Source organism: Choloepus didactylus, chromosome 4 (assembly GCF_015220235.1).
Source record: "Choloepus didactylus isolate mChoDid1 chromosome 4, mChoDid1.pri, whole genome shotgun sequence".
Taxonomy (NCBI): domain Eukaryota; kingdom Metazoa; phylum Chordata; class Mammalia; order Pilosa; family Megalonychidae; genus Choloepus; species Choloepus didactylus.
The window spans coordinates 122,082,554-122,109,245 of record NC_051310.1 but is presented as its reverse complement, the minus strand read 5'-3'; the positions used below and the strand labels follow the sequence as shown (position 1 = coordinate 122,109,245).

Below are 26,692 nucleotides of genomic sequence, written 5' to 3'. Positions count from 1 at the left end.
CAGGTCAGTCTGGTGGATGGGTTAGGGGTCACTGTTCTTAGTGCATCTGTTAAGGAATTCACAGCACCCTTCAGAAGCAGCCCTCTGGAAGGACTGGTGTCTCTGTCTGCCTGTCTCTATCTTCTCATGTCCTTTCTCAATCTTTATTATTGCTATTACTACTATTATTATTTTAATCTAAAAACCTTACAGCAATGTGTACATAAAGAACTTTCGTCATCCCACTTTCCAGAGCTAACCATTATCAACAGTTAGCTCTGTTACCTTAAAAACATTTCCCCCTAAATCTACTCAAATTATTAGAATGAATTTAAAAAACAAAACTGTGATTATCCCTAACATTTGTTCAACTTTTTTTAGCAGATCAACTTGTTTTATTTTTGTTTTATACTTTTTTTTTAGTTTTTTTTTTATTGTGAACTTTAACACATGTACCTATCAGTGATAACTTTCAAAATATGATTTAACAAGTAGTTAGAGAGCAAATTTCAAAGAGTGTCATGGGTCACAGTTCCACAACTTCAGCTATTTCCATTATTGTAAAATAGATCAGACTTTCAAAAAGGTGTTAACTTTCTGTGTACAGCTCAACAAGCAGTTATATAGGTAATTTCAAACATTGTCATGGGTTACAGTTCCACAGTCTCAGTTCTTTCCCCATTATGCAATATAAGGTATAGACAGAAAGGTGAAGACTTTCAAAGCACAATTCAACAAGTAGCTATAGACCAAATTTCAAAGGATGTTATAGGTTACAGTTCCACCATGTCATTTACCTCCTTCCAGCTATTCCAACATCTCAGCATCTATCTATCTATCCATCTATCTATTTGTATAAAGTTTCACTATTCATAGACCTTTGTTAAATCTTCTCGTTTGTTGCTACCCCTTCCTCTCACTTAATCTCTGTCTCCATCTTCAGTCAACTTTCTTTTATTTCCTGTGACAGCATATTTGGCCATCTTGTTAGGAAGGCATCTGATCCTCTTCCGCTCTGGGTTTAAAGTTGCATCTGTACAGTCAGTCTGTTAGTGAGTCAGCATTTATTAAAGAATGCTAGCAGTGCTTCTTGTTTGCATCAAAGCACCTTGAATGACACGTGCCTTCACAGGGGCTTGGGGGTGCAGCCTGAAGCAGCTGCTGCAACCATCTAACTTATTTGAAGTTGAATGTTCATGTCATTTCATTTCATTATCTATCACCTGGTAAAACTGGCCATTTATGGGAGTGCGTTCTGTTTATCCCATGGCCCTGCCCAACTCCAGGGGACACACGGCTCAGCAGGAGAGCGTGGCATATACGGGGTGTCCAGCACGCTGTTAGAAGCAGGATGAGGAGGGTGACGAGTTGGCCCAAGCAAGGGGAGAGGATAGTCTCCCTTTGTACCACTGGACCTGTGGGGGCCCCTCTGGGGGCTTGGCTGCTCTTTAGTCTGAAAATTATTGCCATGAGGGATTATCCTTTAGGGCAATCAACCGATCAAAGGGTGTAACTTGCAACTTTAGTGTCCGCCAGATCCACTGACTAAATTGTGATTCTCATGGAAAGTGGAGCCTTGAAGCCAAGTAGGTCTGTGTCATTTTGGAACATGTAGGATGATAAGAATAAAAATATCTAGCATTGATAGGGGGCTTACTGTGTGCCAGGCAGTGTTCTAGGTACCTTCCTATTATGCCCTTTTGCCCTCGAGGAGAGTGAGACTCAAAGAATTTGATAACTTGCCTGTGTTCACATAGCTAGTAGGTGCTGGTGCCTGTGTGTGCACATGAGTTTGTATATGAACAGGGTGTGTGATACAGGGGAAATACACCTCCTTTTCTGGGAAGAATTATGCCATGGATTAGACCCAGCTTAATGAAGATTCTTGAGCATCACAGCTTTGAATTGCCTCTATGGTGTGAGTGATACTTTGATGTTTGTGCAAATGCCAGATGGATTGAGCCAGTCTGTGAGGCCTGGAGTCAGAGGATTTCCTTTCTCAGGAAGGATTCAGATTCCCAGCAGTGCTGTTTCCCACCAGAAAAGAGCTGCCTGGTGGAATGGCCTGGTTTCTTTTCGGCCAGCATGACTGGCGGTGAACTTTGAAGGTCTGGTGCAAAGTTAGCCACATAGGGAGGCAGTGAGAGCCCCGGGTGTCAGGCTACATCTGACACCCCTGAAGTCATGGGTGGCCTGAAGCTTGCCCAGAAGAGAGTAACAGTGGAGAGGAGTCTTGAAACCATGCCATGTGGCTGAAAGAACTAGTGTTGTCCAGTCCAGAGGAAACAGGGTTCAGGGGACAGGAGAACTCTAGAGAAAGGGGGATTCTGCTGCAGTCCCTGAGGGCAACTCTGGGGCATTGGGTATAAGTTCTGAAGAAGAGCATTTCAGCTCAGCAGGAAGTGATAGGTGCCCAGCAGCCAAATGGGATGCCTCAGAGGGAGGTAATGGTGTACGTTTAAGAGCCAATATTGTGTCTTAAGCTTTGGCTCTCTCACCTGCTCATGGGGCATGCTACGCTCAGGCTGGGTGCCCACCTGCCAGCTACATTGACAGGTGTGAGGTTCCTCCATAGGATGGCAGATTGGACTTCAGTGGCCTTTTACAGTCTCATCCAAGTCGGGGCTTCTAGGCTCTGGGCAGGGTAGTTTTGCTCAGAGGCTGCCTATGAACCCGTGCAAACTGGTGACCCTGCAAACCAGGCCGGGGGCCAGGCAGCTCCCCATGAGTTGAGCTGTGTGGCTGTGGGCTGGGTTCTCAGGGTACTACTGGGACCCTCTCTGGGCCTTCTATGGTGGGATCACTTCTCCCCGCAAACCTTGCAGCAGGACCCGGCTGTGACAACAGGGTGAAATAGACACGTGCTTTGCCTGCCCCCTCCTCTCACCCATTTCCCTCCTCCCCCATCTTGTCCCTTGCAGACCCCCTGTCTTTTAATCCTCTCTAGTCTTCCCATTTTGAAGGGAAAATATCTGATAAACACTTTGAGTCTTAAAAACTATATATTGCTTCTGGGGTGGGGAACTGGGAGGGAGATATTCATTGTAAACCATTTGTGTCTTTCAAACCACATAAATATATGATCTCTCCAGAATATACCAGAAAATAAACTAGTAACCTTTCCCAGGAAAATCTGCACCTGTGAAGAGAGCCTTTTTGCTCAGCACAGTGACCTATCAGGCAGTGGTGTAGCAGGCAGTTTCGGGCTAAGAGCACAGGCTCTGGGGACTGATTGCTTGGGTTCAAATCTCAGCTCTGCCATTTCCTGGCTGGGTGGTCTTGGAAAAGCTGTGCAACCCCTCAGAGCCTTAGCTTCCCCATCTCTAATGTGGGGCTGGTAAGAGAACCTATGACCACAGTGTTGTAGTGAGGGTTCACGAATAAATACATGTAAGGCACTGAGAACTGTGCCCCACAGAGAATGTGTTCAGTACATGGTAGCTGCTATTTTTGTTATTCCTCTCCTGCCACATGTTATCAGAGGCTACTTTCCACTGTCTGGCGATGGGAAGATGACTTTGCTCATATTGAAGAGGGCAGAATCCTTTGTCAGTAGAATATTAATAAATCACACAAGTTGTAGCTTCTCTCACCGAATGGTAAAATGCTTACTTTAAGAGAAATGGAGCAATTTTTTCTTCTTTTAAACTTTGTAATTAAATATGCACATGTCTTATTGTAGGAAAATTAAATATACAGTTGTGTAGAAAGCAACCCCACCCCCACCCCAGTCACCTGAAATCGTACCTGGTAACCCCTGTGCATATTTTGGCCTCTATCCCTCTAAATGTATTTTGGCATAAACATGTGAAGTGAGATCATTCTATAATACTGTCATGGAATCTGAGCCATTTAAAAAAAGTGAGTGCAATTATTCAATAGATTCTTTGTTTTGAGCAGTAGGGTGTAGAGTGCCCGTGTTGGGCCAGGTGAAGGCTGGTCTTACACTCACAGGCCCCTGTGTGAGGTGTACCATGATCCCCACTGCTAAGTGGGGGAAGCAGACTCTGAGAAGCTCAGTAACCTGCCTGAGGTCACCCAGCTCGAAATCTAAACCCAAGTCATCTACCCCAATCACTAGCTCATAACCAGGCCTCCCCTCTGTTCTCTTGTAGGCAAACGTCTGCAGGCTGCGGCTGACCGTACCTCCTGAGAGTCCAGCTTCTGAGCTCAGTGAGAAGAAGGCTGAAAGAAAAGAGCAGGTGAGCCATCTCCAAGGCATAGCTCTGACAGGCTCTAATCTTAGCTCTGCCTTTCAGCCTCTCCCCGTCTCCGCCCCACCCTAGGCTCTTCATAGAGGCCAGACGCCAGCAACTCTGCTGATAGAAAGGCCCTCTCGACCCAGCGCCTCATCTCACATCACCCCGAAAGTCAGGCCGCTCTGCCCAGCTGCCTCTGCCCCTGCTCTTGTTTCTTGCTGAATACTGTGGCTCTGTGTTGCTCTGAAGTGTGTAGGGACACTGGCTTTAGTGACAGGTGCTTTGTCAGGGGACATATTTTTCCTGAAGTGACGCAGGCCGGGGAGTCAAAGGGCCCATTGTGAGCTGCCTGCGGGCTGGGGCCTGGAGGTTGGCACCTGGGGAGGCCATGTAGTAAGGTCCCGTAGAGAAGAGTATAAGGCCACGGCTGTGACTGGGGAGAGGGCACCCGGCTGGGGGTAGGAGGAGCGCAGTAGAGGACTGGGTCATGAAGGTAAAGATGACCTTGTCCTGGCCTTAGAGGAACTCACAGTTTTTCAGGTGAGATTGTTGTGTAAGTAGACAATGATGATGTGATATTGCAAATGTTGGGATCCAGGGATGTTAGAAGGGCTCTGTAAACACAGAGAAGGGACTAACGGACTGCTTGGCAGGTTACATTGATGTGAAACCTTAAAAGATAAGTAGGAGGTCCTGCTTACATGTAGGCATTTCCTGGGCAAGGCGTTTCACTCATTCGGCAAACAGTTACGGAGCCACTGCTGTGTCCCAGGCACTGTTCTGGGCATTGGGAGTGTAGTAGTGAACAAAGTAGTAAACATCCATGAAGCTTACATTCTAGTGGGAAGAGAAAGAAAATAAACAAAATAATTAAGTCTATTTTACAGTGTTTTAGAAGGCTGTAAATATGGAAACAGATAAAGTAAAAGAACAGGACAGGAGTGTCAGAGTAAGCATTACTTTTTCTTGTGCATATATTTTATAGGAATATAAAATAAAACAAAATGATATTATATAATGTAGTATAATATAAATTATGTAAATGGAATCATGAGACAGTGACTTCTTGAAATATCACCTGGCTTTGGAGATAACCAGTAATGTAGTAAACTATAGCAAAATGAAGCTTCTTATTGGCAGATAATTGGTTGATGATTAATGTCCCTAAATTTACAGGAGGCTTCTGTCTTTCCTTCACTCTTTTTACAGCCATTTTCTCCCCACTTTCTACCAAGGACCAAGAGCTTCCTGTGCTAATGCAAATGATGAATGATAGGGAAAAGAATTAGGGAGGTAAGAAATTGAAGTTAGGACTAGAGAAAGGGAAGAGAGTGTCACGTTGCATATCTGTTTAATAAGTGAGGGTGAGTACCACTAAAATGATTCAGAAAATCAACCTGGTTCCAAGTTGAAGCAGGGAAAGTATAAGGTGAGCCTGGGACATCTCACTGTACTGGAAAGCAAGGTAGCACTCAAAGAGAAATGGGGTCATGTCAAAAGGACCCAGAAGCCAACTTGAAAGGACTCTCTCTGATCAAAATTGGAACAACTTGAGCATGAAAAAGAATAGTGACAGTAATGGGTTGTGACACACTGAATGAAAAAAAAATCCATGAGTATATAGTGATAATCAGAGAGAGAAAATAAAAAAGGAAGGCTCTTCTTTATAGAAAACCAGCTAGTACACACAGAAAATCTCTGTTTTGCAACCCCCAGGTAGGCTTAGCATTAGAGGCTAAAACTGATTGGTAAAAGATTGTTGTGGAATGGGATACATTGGTCTCAAAGCAACACCTCACAGATTATTTACTCATTCGAAAGGGACACGTGCATCTTTACAGTGGAGCAGCCTGGCAGTCCCCACTTCAACCAGGCGATCCAACTCAGCATCATCAATTTTGGGACAACCTGCTGTTATATGATTTTGGAGGTGATACATTTAAGATATAGGTGATGTTAATATTACCTATGTAATAGTCATGCCAGACTTATTTAACTGAATTAATAAGGAAATAATCAGAAAAGTCCAAAATGTAGGCCCTTCTATAAAACAATCGGTCTGAACCCCTCAGTAAATTCCATACCATTAAAAAAAAAGATGAGTATCTGTTGAAGAGAAGAGACTAAAGATACTTAACATGAAACGTAAAGAGCTTGTGGGCAAAACTTCATAACACTAAGTGAGATCGGGAGAGGTCAGGCTGCAGCAGCTGCAACCCTCTGGATGCCCACCGTCAAGCTGGACCTTCCGTTGTTCTTTTCCACCCTCCCTGCTCATCCCTGTTAGAGCTGATGGCTTGACCAGAGCACTGGGTCTCAGCTTTGACCAGGGGCAAATGGGCATCTTAGACCAAGGGGACCCAGAAGGAGCAGAAGGAGTCTGAGCCGGAGTGAGAACAGGATGAAGGCCTTGGGGGTGTCCCTTACCTGTGGTAGAGGAAGTGAGGAATTTGGTCTGGCAGAGTTAGAGATGGAGGGCTGAGTTTGATGTTTGTGAAGGGTTTCTTGGTGCTGAAACTGGAGTGGTGGGTGCTGTGCGTCACTGCCGGCCATGTCACCACTGAAGAAGAATCAAGTGTTCCCAAGAAGGAGCCTCATGTGTCAGCTGTATCCAGTGGGGTTGGTAACCAAGTTGTATGTCTGTGATTTGCCTATTTGTCTGGAATGGTGCTTTTGAAGTTTTTTTTTTTTTTTTTTTTTTTTTTAAAGCAACAGGACCCTCTTTTTTTTTGATCAGTCTATTATACTGAAACTTCGTCTAACAGCCTGGCAAAAGTGGAGCTTCTCTGGTTGAAGTGCTTGTAGGGGCCAGAGTCCTCCAGGCTGCCTTCGTCCCTCCCATCCCCAGGCACCTCCTGCAGGTGCACAAGAACTCCAGGGCTCCGAGGAGCTCAGGGTTGAAGCTCCTGGGGTATAGCGTGCTCCATGATGCTTACATTGGGTGAACCTGGATATCGTCTGAGTGCTTGTCTGCAATGTGTGGGTGACTCATGCGAAAGAATGAGGCCAGAGAGGAGGAGGGCGGGTCTCAGCTGGCTCCTCAGTACTGAAGTCCTTGGGTGGTGGCAGCACTTGAAGATACTGGTAGTAACTGTGAGGCTGTTCTGGGTGATTTGGTCACTGTATCCTGGCCAGGTTTCTGAGCATGAATCATCAGAAGCCAGAGGCGAGGCACCAGCCAGGAGACTCTGGAGGGGCCATCTCCTCTGATGTGGTTTCAAGGTGGCTGCCTCTCCCTGGTACATGGTAGCTGACAAAATTGCAAGGTGCCAAGAGTGTGCATGACCCTCCCTGCTCAGATGACTTTGGTTCCTTTGAAGGAAGGGAGAGAGGGGCCCTGCAGTATGTAAAGTCCAGGGAAGTGGAGCTGGCTGGAATATAGAAGCAGGGAAATGTAAATGCAAAACTCTGGAGCTTCTTGGAGAATTTCTAGGTCCCTGTTAGAGCTGCAGTAGACTGAGGGCAGAGCTGGGCCTCATTGTTTAACACTTTCTTGGGAGATGCTGAGTGTATTTTAAGGATAGGGGATGCCATGGGGCAACTGGGCACACACATGCCACTGGTAATTGGGCTATTCTTCTGCCACTGTTCCCAAGTCAGGGAAGAAAGGAATTATTCAGAATGGAGGGCTATGGCCAATGGTACATTTTGCCCAGCTCCATAAAGATGTGTTTAGAGACATCTGGAAACAATTACTATACCATCAACATGTTGTCATAGAGTCAAGGATTCATGGGATGTATTTGGGAGGCTTCCTATCCCTTGGACAGATGTCCTGGCTGCCAGTCCTTCTCTTCCAGAGGATATCAACTGCCCAGACACTAGTTTCTGCAGTCCACAGATGAGCTCCCAGACACTTAGTTTCCTCTGATACTCAGCTTCCCATCTGTAAAATACTCATAATAATGCCTGGTTGCAAAGAGTAAATGAGCTAAGGTGTGCCAAGCACTGACCGTAGTCTCTGGTTTTTAGTATTAATCAGAGGGGCAATGTATAAATGCCAGATCTCTTACCTTTGCATGCCAAACCCAGTGGCCTTTCTTCTTTGCTCTTCTCCCTTGAGTTTTCCGAGGTCATTCTCCTTCCTGAAACTACCTGTTCTGCCTTTCTTCCTCCTTCTTGGCTGTGCCTCTGCAGCTTTTCTCAATGCCATTCTGTCCATAAATCTGCACATCCCTCCTCTGATTCACCAGACTGTGCCTCAGCTCCTGTCCCTGCACCACCCCTGCCTCAGAGAAGCTATCTTAGCTGACTTGCATGGCCTCTCTGGGGTAAAGCACACCCTGCATGGTGGTTCTGCTCTCCTGCGGCCTCGTCCTCGTGGTGGCCTGCCGGTTTCAGTGTTCTCTACATGGCTTCTATTTATGTTCTAGAATACGAATATTTTCTTGTTGTAATTCCATTATTTTACTATTTAAAAATGTGAAATCTAGACTATTATGTGAACAGATATACCCAGAAAGTTCTAGGCTGCATTAATAGTTTGAATTGAACACAGGTACTTTCATTTAGTAAACATTTTGACCATATCCCAGACTCAGTCCATCTAACCAGCTCAATGATATCTCCTTTGTTTTGGGTTGGACTGCCCTGCCAGAGAGGTCCACTTATTCTTTCCCAAACACATGGCATCTCCTCCCTCCTTAAAACCTTTGCTGAGACGCTAGCTCATGCCTGGAGTCCCTTTCCAGCCGTCTCTCAGTTTATCCAAGTCTTCCCTGCTTTTCAGGGCTAGCTCAGGTTCTCTTCCTTCCTGAGGCCCTCCCTGACTGCCTCGTGCTTCCGTGATTATTCCCTCCCTTAGGCTACAGGATGTCCAGTCTGCCGCTCTCTTGGGAACTCCGCATATGGATATATTTATATTTCTGTCCAACTTTCTGTATAACAAATACTTATGCATATGCACATACATATAGAAATGAGAGATGGGACCCACTAGTTACTACAGATCTGTCGTGTTGAATCAGGTTCTTGTTGCATAGTCCTATTTTAGGGAATATGAGTCGAGCCTGCTGCTTCTGAGTCTGTGCCACGAAGTCCTTAAACAAACTGATAGAATAGCTTGAGGCAGATAACATGTTAGTTGCCCTTTCGTTGTCCCATGTCCCCATCTAGGCGTCAGGGAGTGATGTGTTTTTATTCTTTCTTCCCAGAGGCTAGTTCCGTGCCCTGCACATAGTAGGTGCCTAAAGAATGACTGTTGATTATGATGATTTTGCTTATTTGTAGAATATTATCACTTGAATTATATTAAAAACTCAGATGAATTAGCCATTGGTATTTATTTGTATATTAAGAACTCATTAATAATAAGGGAAAGGATGTGCTGATTAGTTTATAGGCCTAAATTTCATGTTGAAAAATTTATAAATATGGAAATGATGTTTACAAAACTGTTGAAGAGTTAAAGTCGGTAATAGATAATTTTGCAATTAAACACCTATCAGTCTTCAAAGAATTCCAGGAATGTATATGTCCATATTCCTATCAAAATCTATGTGCACTGTATTCTTATGCAGACACACACTCCTAGAAATGAGAGACAGAACCAACACCAGTTATTACAGATTTATCATGTTGAATCAGAGCCTCACTGCATAGTCCTATTTTGGCGAGTTCCATTTGAACTCTGCTGAGTCTGAGTCTGTGTGACGGTGAAGGCCTTTGCAAATTGACCAAATAGCTTGAAGCTGTAGCTTGAAGCAGATCACAAGTTCAGTAGCTGTAGCTTCTCACCAATATAGGTGTCCTTTGGTGACCTGTGTGTTCTAAAGAAGTTGTTTTCCTCTAGAACTTTGAGAGCTCTGAGTGAGGGAGAGCAGATGCATGGTTATGAATACAAAGTCGGAAACTTCCTTAGCCCAGTGAAATGTTTAAAAGGAGGAAACCCTTGCCATTAGGTTTTATAGTCTCCTTTCCTTTAAAAGCCCTGGATGAATAAGCCCGCTGACTTCTCGTCCTTGGTGGGACTGTTTATACAACATCACCACTGTTGCCAGGCAAGGGAGCGTGCTGCCATGATTCAGATGGGGGGGCGGGGGCTGGGTCTGCTCTGCTTGATAGGGTGCAGGGACTCTGTGGGACTCACAGAGATTACAGTGCCACGGCGACGTGAAGAGACGTGGGTTCAAGTCCCGGCTCCCTCCCAGCCACTGTAGTGGTCGGCAGATCAGGTCATCTCCAAGCCTCAGTTTCTGCGTCCAGCCAATGGAAATGTTAGCCCAGAAACAGTGGTTTTCACATTTATTTAAATCTGTGGCAGTGCTGTTGGTAGAACAGTGACAGTGCCTTGGCTGTAGGTTAAAATAAGGTCAGGGTTATGCTGGCTGACCCAGCAGCCTCCCTTTAACCCCACCCCCAACCTTCTCAGACACGGAGGAGGAACTGGAATTACTGTTTACAAATCCACAGGACCATACAACTCTTTTCAGTTTTTCTAACATTCTGAGATTTGTGATTCTCTCCCCATGAAGAGAAACCAAAAAGAGTTTGGGGGTGAGTCTTTCACTGTTAGAGCAAATTTGATGACTGAAGTGGGAACAGCAAAAAGACCCCAAAAAAGAGAGTTGGACAGACAGAAGTATCTAGATAGACATGTAGATTTTGGTAGGAACCCAGATACCCAGAAATGTACAGAAAATCACACTACTGATGATAGAATCTGTCACAGGTACCAGGTGTTTAAGGTACATTACTGTGTGTGTTCCTTAGAATGCCACTCTGAGATTGGTGGCATTATCCCATTTACAGTTCAGAACCCTGAAGCTCAGTGGAGTAAACAACTTGCACAGGGACATATGGCTAATACATAGTGGATTTATGATTGCAACTCAAGTCTGTGACTCCAAAGCCAGAACTCTGCAGCTGGCCATATTGTGATGGGAACATCGACTTGCCTGCTTTCTCCTATCAGCGAAAGATTGTTTGGGATATTTACACTTTATCAGTCAAGGGGATCTAAAGTGTGGACTCTACAACTGGGTTCCAGAAAAGCAGTTCCTGATTTTTTTTGTTTTTTTCTTCAGATACTCTTATTTCTCTTTTTCCCTGGAGTTGTTAGGCCTAAGCAGCTATTGTCTGGATAGAAGTTGTAAAGGAACAGCTTTAAGAAGTTGCCTTCCATCAGAATGCTGTCACTGGAACTACTACTCTCTTTGGGGTTTCTGCTGGGCTAGAAGTTTTTCTTTTCCTTTTCATCTATAAGCATTTGAAGTGGTGGGTCTTTTTTCTGAGGATGTATTTATTTAGGGAGTGGTCTCAATTCCGCCTGTGAGATAGTCAGAAATAACAGGTATTTAATAGATCAAAGGCTTCCATTGCTGAGACTACAGCACTGCCTGCCCCTCCCCGTTCTTCTCCCAGGCTGTGAAAAGCCCCCTGGGCTCAGCTGTAACGTCCATTTTGTCATAAGAAGGCAAAACAATGTCACGGGTGGATAATGACTGGGGACCAGTGATTTGCTGAGACGGACACCCAGGCCAGACCGGTGAGAGCACATTCCTGAGAGTGAGCCTCTGCCTGCAAGATGGTTCTGTGTGGATCGGATGTCCTGAGGCTCAGCGCTCAATCATCCCTGGGAGCGCTGCTGCCTTTGGGTGGAGACGAGAGGACCAGAGCAGGAAGCGTTGGGAAATAACTTGGCTTCTAGTCTACAGGTCATTCAATTCATGTTATGCTCCTTTTAAGTCATATTTGCAGCCTGTTCATGTGTCAGCTACTTTTCCTGGCCTCTGGGGCTGGACACTGGCTGTGGCAGTTGACCACCGTCAGTTTTGATTTATGTCAGTTAGATTTATGTGTTTCTTTTGTTATTTACTCCCCGAGGGTCTTTATTGACCAGGGGATTTTTCTGCCTTTTCACAGATTGATCCTCAGTATCTAGAATGACCAAATAATCCAAATATTCTGACTTCAAAGTCTATATATTGAGCATCTATTTTTAATTACTGGGGATATAGTAGCACAGCAGAGCAGAAATGGTCCCTACCTTTGTGGAGTTTATCACATTGTAAGCTCATATTCTGATTTAGGATTTGGAAACTGCTCACCTGTCTCTGGCTTCACTAACCTAAACTCGTCGATAGCAGTAAAGACCTTACAGCAGGAATTTGGGCTGAGCTATTTTTCTATAGTTTCTCCTTTCTACATGTATCTTTAGGGAAAATGGCCATATCATGAACCTGTAGGTGTGTCTTAAGCTGAGAATAGATCATGGGGGACAGCTTAATTGAGAAAATTCTCAATATGTTTTTCTGATTATACCTATTTATTTGGGTGCATTTCACTTAAGGATTATGGAAAGCTATTTTGGTTGGTTGTTTCCTTTTCCTTTCTTTGATAATAATTTTCTTTTTATTCCAGGCATTTCTTAGGGCTTTTGTTTTCAGGGCAAATTTGCCTAGTATTGTTTCACACCCAGAAGGCTTTTAATAGTATAGTATACCTTTTTTTATTTGATTTTTTAATACCAAGCAGTACTGCAAGGAGGTTTTAAAAACTTACTTATGGAGAATTTTAAACATATACCAACGAAGACCAAGTCGTGCAATGAATCATTGTCCCATCACCCAACCCTGTCAACCCTCAATCCAAGGGCAGTCCATCCAGCTGCACCCTCACCCACTTCCTCCACCCCATTTGCTAGGTATCAATTATGTTCATTTAGAAGTGTGTCAGCATGTTCCTCTAGAAAGGTAGTCTGTTTCTTAATATTATGATAGTGCTATTATCATGTCTGAAAAATTAGTATTTACTTTACAGGGAGATACTTTGAGGGAGGTAAGAGGAGAAAAATTCAGCTACAAACATTTTGCCAAACATATTGGCTCATATCATTCATTTTTTTTTTCTGTATTTCCCAGTTTTTATCAAAACTATATTGACATTTTGCAAAAATGATAGCAGTTTCTGCACCTTTGCGTCTTTACTGGATATACATTTTGTGATTGTGAGTGGGGCAAAATCAGCTACCTGCCCTTCCATCTGAGAGGAACAAAGTGTTCTCTTCAGCTAGCCCATATTTATGTACTCCGGATAATTCCCCAGAATGTCTTGTAACTTCTAAAGCTTCCTTTTCATTCAGCAAGTATTTATCCAGAAACCCATTGCATGTCAATCACTCTTAGCTGCAGGGGGATTATGGTGGAAAAGAAGGCAGAGGTGGAGGGCCCTAGACTTCTAGGAGCTTACTGTCTGTAGGGGAGGCAGGCCTTATATTATAACTGTAATCTCCATTACAACAATAATGACCATTTGGTTTTGGTTGTGGTTGAGTATTGTGGAGAAGTGCTTTGAGAATGTGAAAGGAGACCTAATTGGTCTGAGGGGTCAGTGAAGTCCTCCTGCAGGGAGGGTCATTTCAGCTGAGCAGTGAGCAATGCAGACAGCAGCAGTGGCAGCATGTGCAAATGCCCTGAGGCAAGAAGGAAGTTGGCTGTTAAAGGAACAGAAAGGAAGCAGTGAGGCTGTAGTGGAGGTTTGGAGGTGAAGAGGATTGAGTTGAGGCTGGAGAATAGTCTCACTGTCCTGGGCAGCCTCTTTTCAGTGGCCCCAGGACTTGAGGGCCAGGCTCTTGGCTTCCCTATCCCTCGAAGCTCTGGGCTACCACTAGGAGAGATGAGTTCCAATTCCACTCCTGACTCTTAACTACTTTGGAGGTATTGTGGTCAAGGAAAGAACTTAGATTTGGAAAACAAAGACGGGCACTTGAATCCTGCCACCTTAGCAGAGCTAATAATATTTATACAATAGGGTTATTGGGGGATTAAAGAAAACAGTATATGATAAAATGTCTAGACAACAAGTATTTTTCTCCTTCTCTTTCTTAATATTCTTTCCCTTCTCCTGTCATAGCCCAGCAGCTCCCCACGCTGCTTCTGGAATCCCCTCCTTGTGGAGTGACCCATACTGATTGCCCTATACCTGAGCAGAGTTCTGTGGCCAACTTTTCCCTGAGGATCTTTTATTTAGACCCTGACATTTTAATACGTTTTATTTGTATTTCTTTTGAAAATGGAAATATAAATTATTAATTCATGAATAACGCTTTGGGTTTTGTTTGTTTTTGCCAAAAACAAATTCAAAGAGTACAAAAGAACATAAAGGAAAAAAATCTCATTCTAATGAAGAAAATGTCATCAGAGGTTTAGATTCCATCCGTCTAGATGTTTTACTATGCAAATACACACAATTTTAAAAACAAAAAATGGGAACATGAAATCTACTCTTTTCTCCTTCATGCATCTTAACTATCTTTCCATGAAAATAGCTTTTAGATCTGGGACCGCTAGGTTGTGTTTCTCAAGACCTTACTGTCCTGCACTATGTTTGTATTTTCTTCCGTTATGGTGACCTTCATTTCCCCACTTGGTGCTGGAAGGCAGAATCCTCTAAATCCAGCCACATGAGGGTTTCACTGCAAACCAATCCACCTGCAAAGCCTTTACTTTGTAGAAACGCATTCCACCAAAGCCTTGCGTTGGCACTGGCTTGTTTTTCAGGAACTGGGTGGAGTCTGTAGTTGAAAGAGCAAGCTTTTGTTTCCTGGTGTGTAGGGGGTTTCATTAGTGATTTTCCTCTCCATAACTATTAATCTAGTGAATCAGGGATGTCTTAATCCCAGCTTGTCACTTCACAGAGAACCATTTAACAGCCTGGTGACTTAAACTTAGGTACACATTTCAGGGCTTAGCATCAGTGTCCGTGCAACCCAAATGTGAGAGACTCAGGTGGAAGTACTCACCAGAAGCAAATACAAAATGTCACACAGTCCCTTGCATCCCATCTTTTCCCAAGTATGTGCAAAAGGGTGAGAAACAGTAGATGATTAAAAAAACTCTTATTGTAAAACAAACAATGCACAAAACAATAAAGAAATAAGTGAAAGCCACCCCATCTCCAGCACTCTTGTCCCACCCAGTGTCCCCCCTCTCAGAGATCATCACTATTAATACTTTGTCATTTAACTATTGCTCTTAGAAACTTTGAATGAATGGGATCATAAAGTACTTATTGTTCTACCACATGAATGATTTTAAAATGCAAGTTACAGTTTTGTATGCCAAAAATATTTTGTGAGTTCATGGAAAGAATCTGTGCAAAAGTGGTTTAAAATTTAGGGGAAGAGCAGAGTTGCCATTATGGAATTCAGGCTTCCGTCCTGTGGCATTGTCAAGGTGTCCGAGGTCAGCCCAGGGAAAATTGGGAGTAGGCCAGTTGGTCTTTGAAGTCTTGGTCTGTGGTCTTGTTTTTTTGTTTTGTTTTGTTTGTTTTCTTTACTTGCCTCTGACCCTTCCATGTTGTGGAGGGCCCTGTTCTGTTTCCCTACATCTAACAAAGCCTGCAGTGGGGGAAGGTGTAGTCAGAAAGAACTGGGTTTGATTCTAGCTGTGTTACCATGGGCAAGTTACTTAACCTCTCTGAACTCCCATTTTCTCAGCTATGAAGTGGAAAGGACAATTGCTATGTTACAGAGTGGTTGTGAAGACCAAACATGCTAAGAAATAGTTCTAGCTGATAGTGTGTACTCAACAAATCTTAATTTTCCTTTTTCCTACTTCCTGAGCCTTCATTCTATAAAGGTGTGTTAAGACTAGGTCTTGTTACCCCTTCCCAGGAGTATTTGCATTTCAACAATGATCAAAGCTTTAATTGAAGGAATTAAGGATCAACCAGTAGGAGAAGGAAGACTCTTTTGGACCCAAGTCACACCGCCTCCCCTGACTTTCCAGAAATATTTTGATGAGTGGTCACAACAGGCTAACCGTACCTGTGTTTCTCAGAACTTGGCTGGAGAATCAGTCCTAAGCTCAGAGGATAACTTGGCTGCCAGGTGGTGGCCCCGTTCTCTCCCAGCGTGCCTCAGCCTCATGCATTTAGTGATGGGGTTGAAACCCTGCAGAGCAACTGGTATAAGGGGAAAAACAGCATTAACAGAATGGAGATTGCAAACACTTGTTTTTGTTATCAGGGACACAAGTCCTTCTTGCCCCTCTGTGAGAGTTTGAAAAAGGCGCCCCTTCTGGGAAGGAACAGTCCTGCAGGTGCACTACCAGGCGTGTGGATGGGGCCTGGGTACAAATTAGAGAAAGGTGCTCTTCCCTCTTCCTCCAGGGAGAAGGCAGGCCCAGCCCGTGCCAGGTGTGACTGGGGGAGCAGAGAGCAGGCTGGACCTCTCCCCTCTCCCCACTGCCAGGCGCCCATGTGCTGGGCACAACCTCCTAGCCATCCGTGGTGGGCCTGTTTAGTATAGTTGTTTTCATCGTTCTTTCTCTTTCTTCCTGCCTTCTTTCAGCAGCCGGACCAGAGCAATGGAGAACCTGCCAGGAAACTTCCTCAGGGTGTTGTTTATGGTGTGGTGCGAAGATCAGATCAAAATCAGCAGAAAGAAATGGTGGTGTACGGGTGGTCCACCAGTCAGCTGAAAGAGGAGATGAACTACATCAAAGACGTGAGGCATTTAAGAACTTTTTTTTTTTTTTTTAGTTAATTCTCTTTTATAGCATATAAGAAGGTAGGGTTGGAAACATTGATGTGAAAGTAATAAGGCATTGTGAAAGAATTCTTAGTGTTATCATTTTGGATAGAAATGTTTCTGCATACCTTCATGGTAATGTTAAAACTACAGATGTAATTCTGTGATGAGGTGAAGTTTAAACTGTGGGATGGATGTTGCTAAGTTGAGATACTCAGGTGTCCAACTAACTTCTTCCTTCTTTGTATGAAATGGAGGTTCTTAAGTGGTTTGCTCACATTGGATACCCCTAATGTGTAAGTTTGGACACCTGTGTAAGTTTGCGTGATTTTTGTCTCCAAATCAAACTGGCTTAATCAAAAATGAAATTTCTCTCACATGGGGGTAGGTGGGCTCAAGGCAGGGCACTTTCAGGCTCCAGTTCCACTTCTCTGAGGTTTCCTTGACTTTTTCTTCCTTCAGCCTCAGGCTGGGGGCATCATCTGAAAGTATGGCAGTGTCTGCAGGAAGAAGAGAGGTTGCTCAGGTCTGTGTTAATTTTTAGAGGCTTTCCGTTAGCCTTCCCCTCAAGTCCCATTGCCCATTCTCAAACCAGTCTCTGGCAAGAACAATGGGATAACAGTGGCTGGTTCAGACCAATCAGTTGGGTTGAAATGGATGCTGGGAAGCCAATCAGAATAGACAGTACAACACAAGCCCACCAGTGCCATGTTTTTTTGTTTGTTTTGGGTTTTTTTTTGTATTCAATATTATGTTTCTTATCATTTTGATTACATGTTCTTTTTGAGAAAATTTGGAGAATCAAAAATGTGTCAAAAGAAAACAGAATCACCCATAATTCCACCATTCAACTGAAATAGTTGTTTACCTTTTGGATCATTTCCTTTTAATCTTTGTATCCCTCTCTCTCTCTCTTTCTTTTTTTGAGCCATTCATTGTCTCCCTAGATTGACTATTGTCCCTGCTGCCCAAATCAGACTGATTAGACAGAATAGGAAATGCGCTGCTCTGACATGGATGGGCCCCAAATTCTGACCTGTGGGTTAGAAAGTGCTCGCGAGAAGCCAAGGCAGCACAGGGCAGTGGAATGCACCAGGCCTGTGAGCCCTGAGCCCAAGGACTTGGTTCAAGGTTCAGCTCTGTGTTTGGCCCAGCACATCATTTGCCCTCTGTCAGCTTCAGTTTTCTCATGTTTAGGTTGTGGGAGCTGGGCTGTGCCCCCTAAGGTCAAAACCTCTAGCTCTGTGAGCCCCATTTTATTACAGATAAGACTCAATGTCATGTTGTCTTAACTTTTGTGTAAATTTTTTTACAGCTTTATCAAAATATAATTCACTTATTTAAAGTATACAATTCAATGGTTTTTAGAATAGTCACAGGCATGGGCAACCATCACCTCTATCAATTTTAGATCATTTTCATCATCTCAAAAAGAAACTCCCTACCCTTTATCTATTAGACTCCTCTCCCTCCATCTCCCCCAGCCATAAGCAACCATTGGTTTCTTTTCTGCCTCTAAGGATTTCCATATTCTAGATATTTCATATAAATGGAATCACATAATATGTGGACGTTTGTGACTGACTGACTTCTTTCCCTTAGCATGATGTCTTCCAGGTTTATTCATGTTGTGACATGTATCAGTACTTCATTCCTCTTTATGGCTGATTAGTATTCCATTGTATAGTTATACCACATTGTGTTTATCCATTCATCCACTGATGGACATTTAGGTTGTTTCCACCTTTTGGCTATTAATGAATAATGCTGCTGTAGACATTGATGTACACATTTTTCTGTGGACATATGTTTTCCTTTCTCTTGGGTATATACCCAGGAATAGAATTGTGGGGTTACATGGTAACTCTGTATTTAATCATTTGAGGAACTTTCAGACTGTTTTCCACAGTGGCTGCACCATTGTACATTCCCACCACAATGTACGAGAGTTTCAATTTCTTCACATCCTTGTCAACACTTATTATTATCTGACTTTTTGATTATAGGCATCCTAGTGTATCTCAGTGGGAGTGAAGTGGTATTTCATTGTGGATTTGATTTGCATTTCCCTGATGACTAATGATGTCGAGCATCTTTTCATGTGCTTCTTGGCCATGTGTATGTCTTCCTTAAAGAAATGCCATCATATTCATGATCCTTTACCCATTTTGTAATTGTGTTATTTGTCTTTTTATTATTGGATTGTAAGAATTCTTTACATGTTCTGGGTACAAGTCCCTTATCAGATACATGATTTGCAAATATTTTCTCCCTTTCTGTGTGTCATCTTTTTACTTTCTTGATGGTGTATGAGTTTTTAAAAAGAATACCCTTTATTGAATTTCAAAAATAATAAATGCTTAAAAGAGAAAATGAAGAAAAGTCAGAAAATACACACATATACATACGTACAGCAAGAGTGTGACAGCTGTCAGCCTCAAATCCCCAGCCATCCTACCTCAAAGATAATTTTGAACCAGAGAATTTCATTCCTGATCTAAGATCAGTTTGAACATTCTAAGTCGCCTATATTGTTCTCAAGGACATGCTTAGGCCTTCCTCATTTAAATGCCCCACGTAGCTTAGCATTGCTTTGGAGGTAAACATTCTTGGCACGTTGCCCAAGACAGAGATGGCAGGTTTGGACTGATCATGAGCCATATGCAGAGGTTTCAGGGGTGGTTCTGATCTGGAATTACCACCTCCACTATGATCTGCAACGTAAAATTAATTTTCAGGTCCTACCTTGTGTAGCTAGCCATCAGATTCGTCACTGGCTGGGCCGGGCCGTTCTTATGTGTATTCATGGGTTTGTTGAGCTTCTCTTCCTGGTGAGTGACTCTGACCTAGCTGACTTCCTGCAGTGTTTGTCAGCTCAAGATTCCACCCCTCAGGGCCACAAATGAAAGCCATTCGGCCTGTCCTGAATGAAAGCTGTGCTTTTGGCCTTGTTTTTCCACAGTGTTTAATAGTTAATGGTAAGAATGTTGATTCTTTTACTAGAGTTCAGCTGAGGAGGGCTTGGGTTTTAGGACCCCATGCCCTCCCCAGCCACACCTAATAAACATGAAGCCTAATATAAAACATTGCTTCTATGCAAATACGGCTTCAAGACAAGTCCTCCCATCGTGTCCTCTATAGGCCTCTCATTCTAACCAAACTTAAAGCCCTTCCTATTCGGAAATTCTGGGCCTTCCCTGTAGAGGGCTCTCCTGAGACTTCCTAACCCTTCTGAGGATCCCTGACCTCTGTAAGGTGTTTTGTTTTTCAACTTTTAAGGCCCCGTTACTCCTCTGGCAGTGATACTACAGAGAAACAAATGGTTTTGTTCAGTCAAGTGTTTTGGGGGTCACCTTAACTTTTGTTATATTTAGTATCTTGTGTATTATTGTTATTGACAAACTCATTTTCAAATGTATGGGCTCTCCAGGTCTAATATTTTCCTTACATTCCAGACATTTCCTTGCTCTTTGGCAGTCAGCAGAGATGGGGACAATTCCAGAAGTTGTTTTCTAGTTTTTGATTTCTTGGTTCTCTGGACCATATGTTTGCAGAGTCAACTTATTGAAACTTTCTACTTGTAAAATGTGTGATGGAAAAAGAGGCAGCCTTGCCTGAATGTGGTTTGAAGAGGATCGGCAAATTTAAGCAAACCGTTTTTTTTCCAGCAAATCATTTTTTCTTTAGAATTTATTATTTGGGTAATTAAAAGTTAATAATTAAAATTTCCTTGATCTCTAACTAGATGTCAGACGTGATCTTCTCCCTTAATTTCCCAAATTGTCCTGTTCTTAAGGATGTACGTTTTGTGGGGCCCTTCTCTCATTAGAGTTTCTTAAAAGTTTTGGAAATCTTGCATGAAAATGTTCTAGCTTGATCTCTAACTAGCATCTTTGTGGGCTGCAGGTGAGAGCCACTTTGGAAAAAGTAAGGAAGCGAATGTATGGAGACTATGATGAGATGAGACAGAAAATTCGACAGCTCACCCAGGAACTATCGGTAAGTCCATCTCTCAGTGGCTTGGAAAATGGGGGGGATGGTACAGCCCAGAACCTCCTCTCAGTGGCTAGTACCTAAAATAATTACAGCATATAATTTTCTTTATAAATAGATTCATATTTTAAATAAACTGAGAGAACTTCATTACAGAACAACATTTAAAGGACAATTTTTGTGGGAAGAATAATCTTCTTTACATTAGAAGCATTCTCACCAAAGTCAAAAGCAAGACAAGGAATCCAGCTATCATTATTATGTGACATTGTACCTGAGGTACTAGCTAATGCGATTATATGAGAAATAAATTTAGAGATATAAAAACTGGACAGGTAGTTGTAAAACTATCACTATTTATAACTGATAAATCTGGAAAGCCCAAGTGAACTAACAGGGAAAAAAAAACTACTATAAGCAATAAAAGAATTTGGTAAGGTAGTAGCGTATAAAATTAGTAGATGGAAACAAAGAGGTTTAAATATACAGGAAACAATTAGGTTGAAGAAATAAAAGTGACAAAAAATTTCAAACACCTTGGAGTAAACTTTGGCAAGCAGAAAGACATACCATGTTCTTATAAAGGAAGATTCAATATCATGTTAACACTCTTCAGATTAATATACAAATTCAGTAAGACCCCAGTAAAAATACCAACAGTTTTTTTGTTTTGTTTTGTTTTTGTTTTTTTTAGAAATGAACAAGATGATTCTAAGGTTTATATAGAAAAATATAAAAAAATGACAATCATAAAAAATTATGGGAAATTATGGAAAAAAGAGTAATGAAGTGGGGACTAGCCATATCAAGTTTTAAAGTAAACTGAAAAAGCCTCAGAAATTTAAACATTATAGTACTGGCACATGACTAGACAGACATCAATGAAAAAAAGTCCAGAAACGTACCCCAATATAAGACAATTGTAGTATTTCAAATAAAGGGAAGAAAATGGACTAGTCAACATACACTGGTGAGAAACTAAATACTCTTATACCTGGATATATTCCAAATGGATTAAAGATTTAAATCCTAAAAAATGGGTGAATTCTTTTATAACCTTAGAATGGGGAAGGTCTTTCTCACTATGACATAAAATTCAGAAACCACAAAAGTAAAGGTCAAGAACTTTGACTACATTAAAATGTAACATTTCTGCAAGTCGAAAACGTCAAAGTCAAATGACAAACTGGGAAAAATTATTTCCCTTTCACACTATAGACTCTAGGATAATTTTCTGAATATTTACAGAGATTCTATAAATCAAGAAGGAAAAGGCCGCAACTCATTAAAAAAAGAGCCAGAATATTTGAACAGACAACCTATAGTATAGGAAAGGTGGTGACTTCTTAAATGTATGACAAGATGGTCATCTTTACTCACAACACAAGAAATGCAGATTAAATCCATCCTGAGATATAACTTTTATCTATTTGAATGGCAAAACTCTAAGAGTGGGACATGACACTGTGTTGGCAGTGCCATGGGGATGCAGGCAGGTTTCTGGTGGGAGTATGTAGTTGTATTACTCTTAAGGAGGGCAATTTGGTGATATCTGTAACTACAAATGCCTGTATCCTTCAACTCCGCTATTCCATTCCTCAGAATTCTACAGATGAACTGTGACACGTGAAATAACATATGTATGAACTTATGTTTCTGGTGGGAGTATGTAGTTGTATTACTCTTAAGGAGGGCAATTTGGTGATATCTGTAACTACAAATGCCTGTATCCTTCAACTCCGCTATTCCATTCCTCAGAATTCTACAGATGAACTGTGACACGTGAAATAACATATGTATGAACTTATGTTTCTGGTGGGAGTATGTAGTTGTATTACTCTTAAGGAGGGCAATTTGGTGATATCTGTAACTACAAATGCCTGTATCCTTCAACTCCGCTATTCCATTCCTCAGAATTCTACAGATGAACTGTGACACGTGAAATAACATATGTATGAACTTATGTATTGCAGCATTATTTGTAATAGCAAAAGATTGGTAACCTAAATGTTCATGAAGAAGGGGCAAGTCAAATAAATTATGTAATATGTCTACAATAGAAAATCCTCAATTGTTAAGAGAGAGAGTGCACTAAGCTCTTTAAAAAGAGCCATGGAAAGATTTCTAAAATATATGGCAGATGGTGAAAAAGACAAGCTGTGAGAAAACGTTTATTGAATGCTATCATTTGTGTAAAACAAGAGGGAAAAATGTATGCATCTAAATTATCATTTATGTGCGTAAAAAGTTTCTGGATGGATATTCAAGAAAGTAACAGGCAGTGGTCTCTAGTTTTGGGGTGAGCAGGGTGGTAACTGAGTAGATGGGACAGGAGTAAAAGGCAGATTTTTTTTTTCACTGTGTATGTTTTGTACTTTTTAAATATTTGAAGCATGTGAATGCATTACCTACTTACAAATTTTTAAAATGATAACCTTCCTCTCCTTTAAGCTAATGCCTGTAAGGGACGGGGTTGTATATGTTGTTCATAATCTCAAAGCTAAAGATTCATGAATATGTGCATTTACGTTCCCTAAGAATTAATATCTGCAGGAAAGAAGAGCATTTACAACAGAGGTACATGAGAGTTTAGTTTATGGCCAGGCTGTGAGATTTTCCGCTGAAGTAACACCTGATTATAGGGATGAGGGAATGTAAACATATCCACCTAATCTCATTCTCACTGGCATGTAGGCAGACTTGTGAAATTCTCACATACTTATGGAAATTCATTGGCATCCAGTGACAGGCTCCAATGACTGTAATCAAAGCAGTAGATTTGCAAGGGACACATAAACAAGACCCGCCTCTTGCTTGCCATTGCCATCCCTTGCACACCTGCATTTCCTCAGGACAGAACCATCATAGAAAACCTGTCTCTTTACCAAGTGTCTCATCTTCCTCCAGGCTATACCCCATACCACAGCCGGATTAAGATTGCTCAAGTACTGCGTCTGCAGTCACACCTGAACGAGAACATGCCATGTGTTCCTGGCCGCAGCCCAGTGTTTCAACTCTCTCCTCCACCTCTTCCCAGGGAGCACCTCCAGTTCCATTGTGCCAGGGTGCTTCCCATGGCTCCCTCAGGCCACACAGAGGTCCACCCCTGAGCCCCTGGAACACTTACCCCTCATTCTACTACCCACCTGCCTCTCTACTCCAGCCCTTCATGTTGAGCTCAAGACCAGCCTCTGTTGAAGCACCCACCATCTCTTCCAGGCTGCAGGGATGACTTAGCATCACTACCACACAATCTAATAATTTAGCACTTGTTTATATAATACCTTAAATATCTTGTGGCTCGCAGTCTCATGAATAAGCTTGGGCCACATCGATACTTCTTTTGTGAAAGTGTCCAGCAAAGTGTTGTATTCAGTGTTTGATGTACTGATTGGCCTTCCCTGCTGTGGACTATTACCAAACATGGCCAATAGGTGTTGAGTGTGGGACACATGTGTGGTACATTTGCCAAATCTCAGATCTGCTTCATTGATTTTATTTTCTTAATGATATCATTACTGTTTGCTAATCACCTTTACCTCCTCTAGGAAAGAGATATAGGGTGAAACAGCTAATAAAGAAAATGATGATGATAGCTGCCGTATTGATTTCTTACTGTGTACTAGACACTATAGACTAGACAATGCTCAGTGTTTTTTATGTTCACATGCTTCATTTTAATTTTTTCAGAAAATTGAAACTCTGAAAGTATATGTAATTTGTTTAGGTCCCCATAGGTAATAAATGATGATGCTAGGCTTCGAAACCCTGTGCACTTAGTCATTATTGAAGGTTACACTATTGGGTACTATCTGCTCAAATTCAGCAAATGATTTGGTGAAGGTATTCCCCCTCCAGTTTCATTTCCTCATAAAAGCCTCCAATATTTATTCTTTTTATCAGTTACTTCCCCAGCACTGGTTGTACCTCTTAGGTTAGCAGATATTGATGAAGGGCAGTCAAAAGGGTTCAAGGCCAGATCAGTGTAGAAATCATGATGAACTCTATAGAGGACATACAGTCTTTAAGTCAGTTGAAAACTAAAACCATTGATTTTTCTGGTTTCAAACAATGAGGATAATAACAGTAACAATAATAAAAACAAAAAACAACTCGAGAATTGGTTGAGCTCAAAGTACATCCTTTCTATGGAGAGTAGAAAGAACAAGATGGCGATTGGGTTCTTCCGACTCGGTTCTAGTTCTAGCTGCACCACTTCTGAGCTGTTTGACTCCGGGCCCTTAACCTCTCTGATTCTGTTCCCCTTTTGCAAAGGGGAATGTTCTGACTGCTGTGTGGTGTTCTGGGGCTAACTGAGGTTTGGTGGGTAAAGGTGAAAATGCCATCCAAAGAAAACCTTATTGTCTTTCTACTCTCTGGTTCTTGTAGAGAATAACTTTTTAATTTAAAGCTCTATTTGAAATATTGTTGAAGTGGACATGGCTGCTCTCAGGAAGAAGTTCCAACCTAACTAAAGATTGTTGTGGTTGTGTCTGGATTTGTTTTGAGTAACTGTCTCCTCGATCTGTCCAGGTTTCCCATGCTCAGCAGGACTATCTAGAGAATCACATCCAGATACAGTCGTCAGCCCTGGACAGGTTTAATTCCACGAACTCGGCCTTGGCATCGGACTCCCTTGGCCTGCAGGTATTCGTCCTGTCACTGTTAGACGGGGTTCCCCTCTGGTACAGTGAAACCAGGCCACTTACGGGCAGGCCCAGCTCCCTTGCAGAAAAGTAAGTTGCAGGTGATTCTCATCTCATTATTCAGAATCCTTAAGTATAACCACACAAAAGACTGTGTCAGGAAGACCGTGAAAGAAGTTGAAGGAAGCGTTTCCAAGCTGAGACTCTAAACCTTTGAATTGCAGATGTTTCTGCCCTCACTATAATGCAGGTTTAGATCTCGAGTTCAGTACTAGAGATGTCACTTAGTCTGCAAGACACCCGAGTGATGTTTCAATGCCTATCACAGCACCCCAGCCCCTTTCTCACTGTAGCCCCATGTTGCAGAAGTGCCACCTAATCACAGAAAAGACAGACTTAACCAAGGACAATCTGCATTCAGTCTTGGTATAGCTCCCAAAGCCTTTTAAGTTCTTTTTCTGAATTTAGAAATTATTTTGCATTGGTAAGAATCATGTATATTCCAAAGAATGTCTTGTAGTACTAGATGGGGAAACAGAAAGACCCTGTGTCCTAAATTTATGACAAGATGTTGTCAACCCACTTCAAGGGGATTGTTCTCTTGATAAATATGACTTGCTGGGAGCTAACCATCAAAAACATTCTTACCCTTCCAATTGAGTCTACCACCTAACATGCAAATTAACTTGAAAATGTTCAGAACAAGTGGTATATTCACCTGAAATAGCTTCCCTTGGCCTTCATTTCCAAATATGTAAACAGTAGTTTCTGACCCTCCTCCAACTTGATTATTTGGCCCTTATCTTTCTACCCTCCTTTTAAAAGTTCCACAAGTGATCTCAAGTCCTTTCTGGTCTAATGTAAATAATTTGTTAGATAAGCAAACAAATATTCATGCTGGAATTAGCCACTTCCCCTAGAACTTAGTGTTCTCTTATAGCAGCAATGTGGCAAAACTGCCAAAAACAAAGCCAGGCCACTGCCCAGCAGTGGGTCTGGGTAGGCCTCGTGTTTGGGTTTGTCTGGGAAACCCACCCCTTTCCTGGCTTTCATAAGTTGGTGCCAGTTTCCCCCTGGCATCAGGCCAAGCCCTGTCTTGGGTTCTGGTTCACTCAGTAGACTTTCTTTTCCCTTCCTCCTGCCATCAAGGGGGCTCTCCAAGGTCTCCTTTCCTTCCCTCTTGGACATCCCATTCCCAGCCAACTGGAAAGTGCTTTACTTCACCTGAGTTAGGTCTTGGTATCTGTACTAAATGTATGATTTTCCTTCTCCATTCTACTTCTGACTGGCCATTCAGCTGACACTCAAGACATTTACCTCAGAAGTTAGAACACGGTCAACCATAACCCAGGTGCCTTGACCACCTTTACTTTATTAGTACCATGAGCCTTATAAGTAAAAGA

At 42.3% G+C, this 26,692-nt stretch overlaps 1 protein-coding gene across 3 annotated transcripts in view; it reads left to right on the top strand.

Moving 5' to 3' along the window:
- Positions 1–26,692, top strand: part of LOC119531961 (myocardial zonula adherens protein) — a 90,573-nt gene that overhangs the window by 7,655 nt on the left and 56,226 nt on the right. For 2 of the 3 annotated variants that reach the window (XM_037833856.1, XM_037833858.1), the window contains exons 2-5: positions 4,095–4,181; positions 16,471–16,626; positions 20,557–20,649; positions 25,177–25,290. In XM_037833856.1, the coding sequence (XP_037689784.1) occupies positions 4,095–4,181; positions 16,471–16,626; positions 20,557–20,649; positions 25,177–25,290 (450 nt within the window). The remainder of the gene's footprint in view (positions 1–4,094; positions 4,182–16,470; positions 16,627–20,556; positions 20,650–25,176; positions 25,291–26,692) is intronic. The other variant, XM_037833857.1, reaches the window with a different exon arrangement.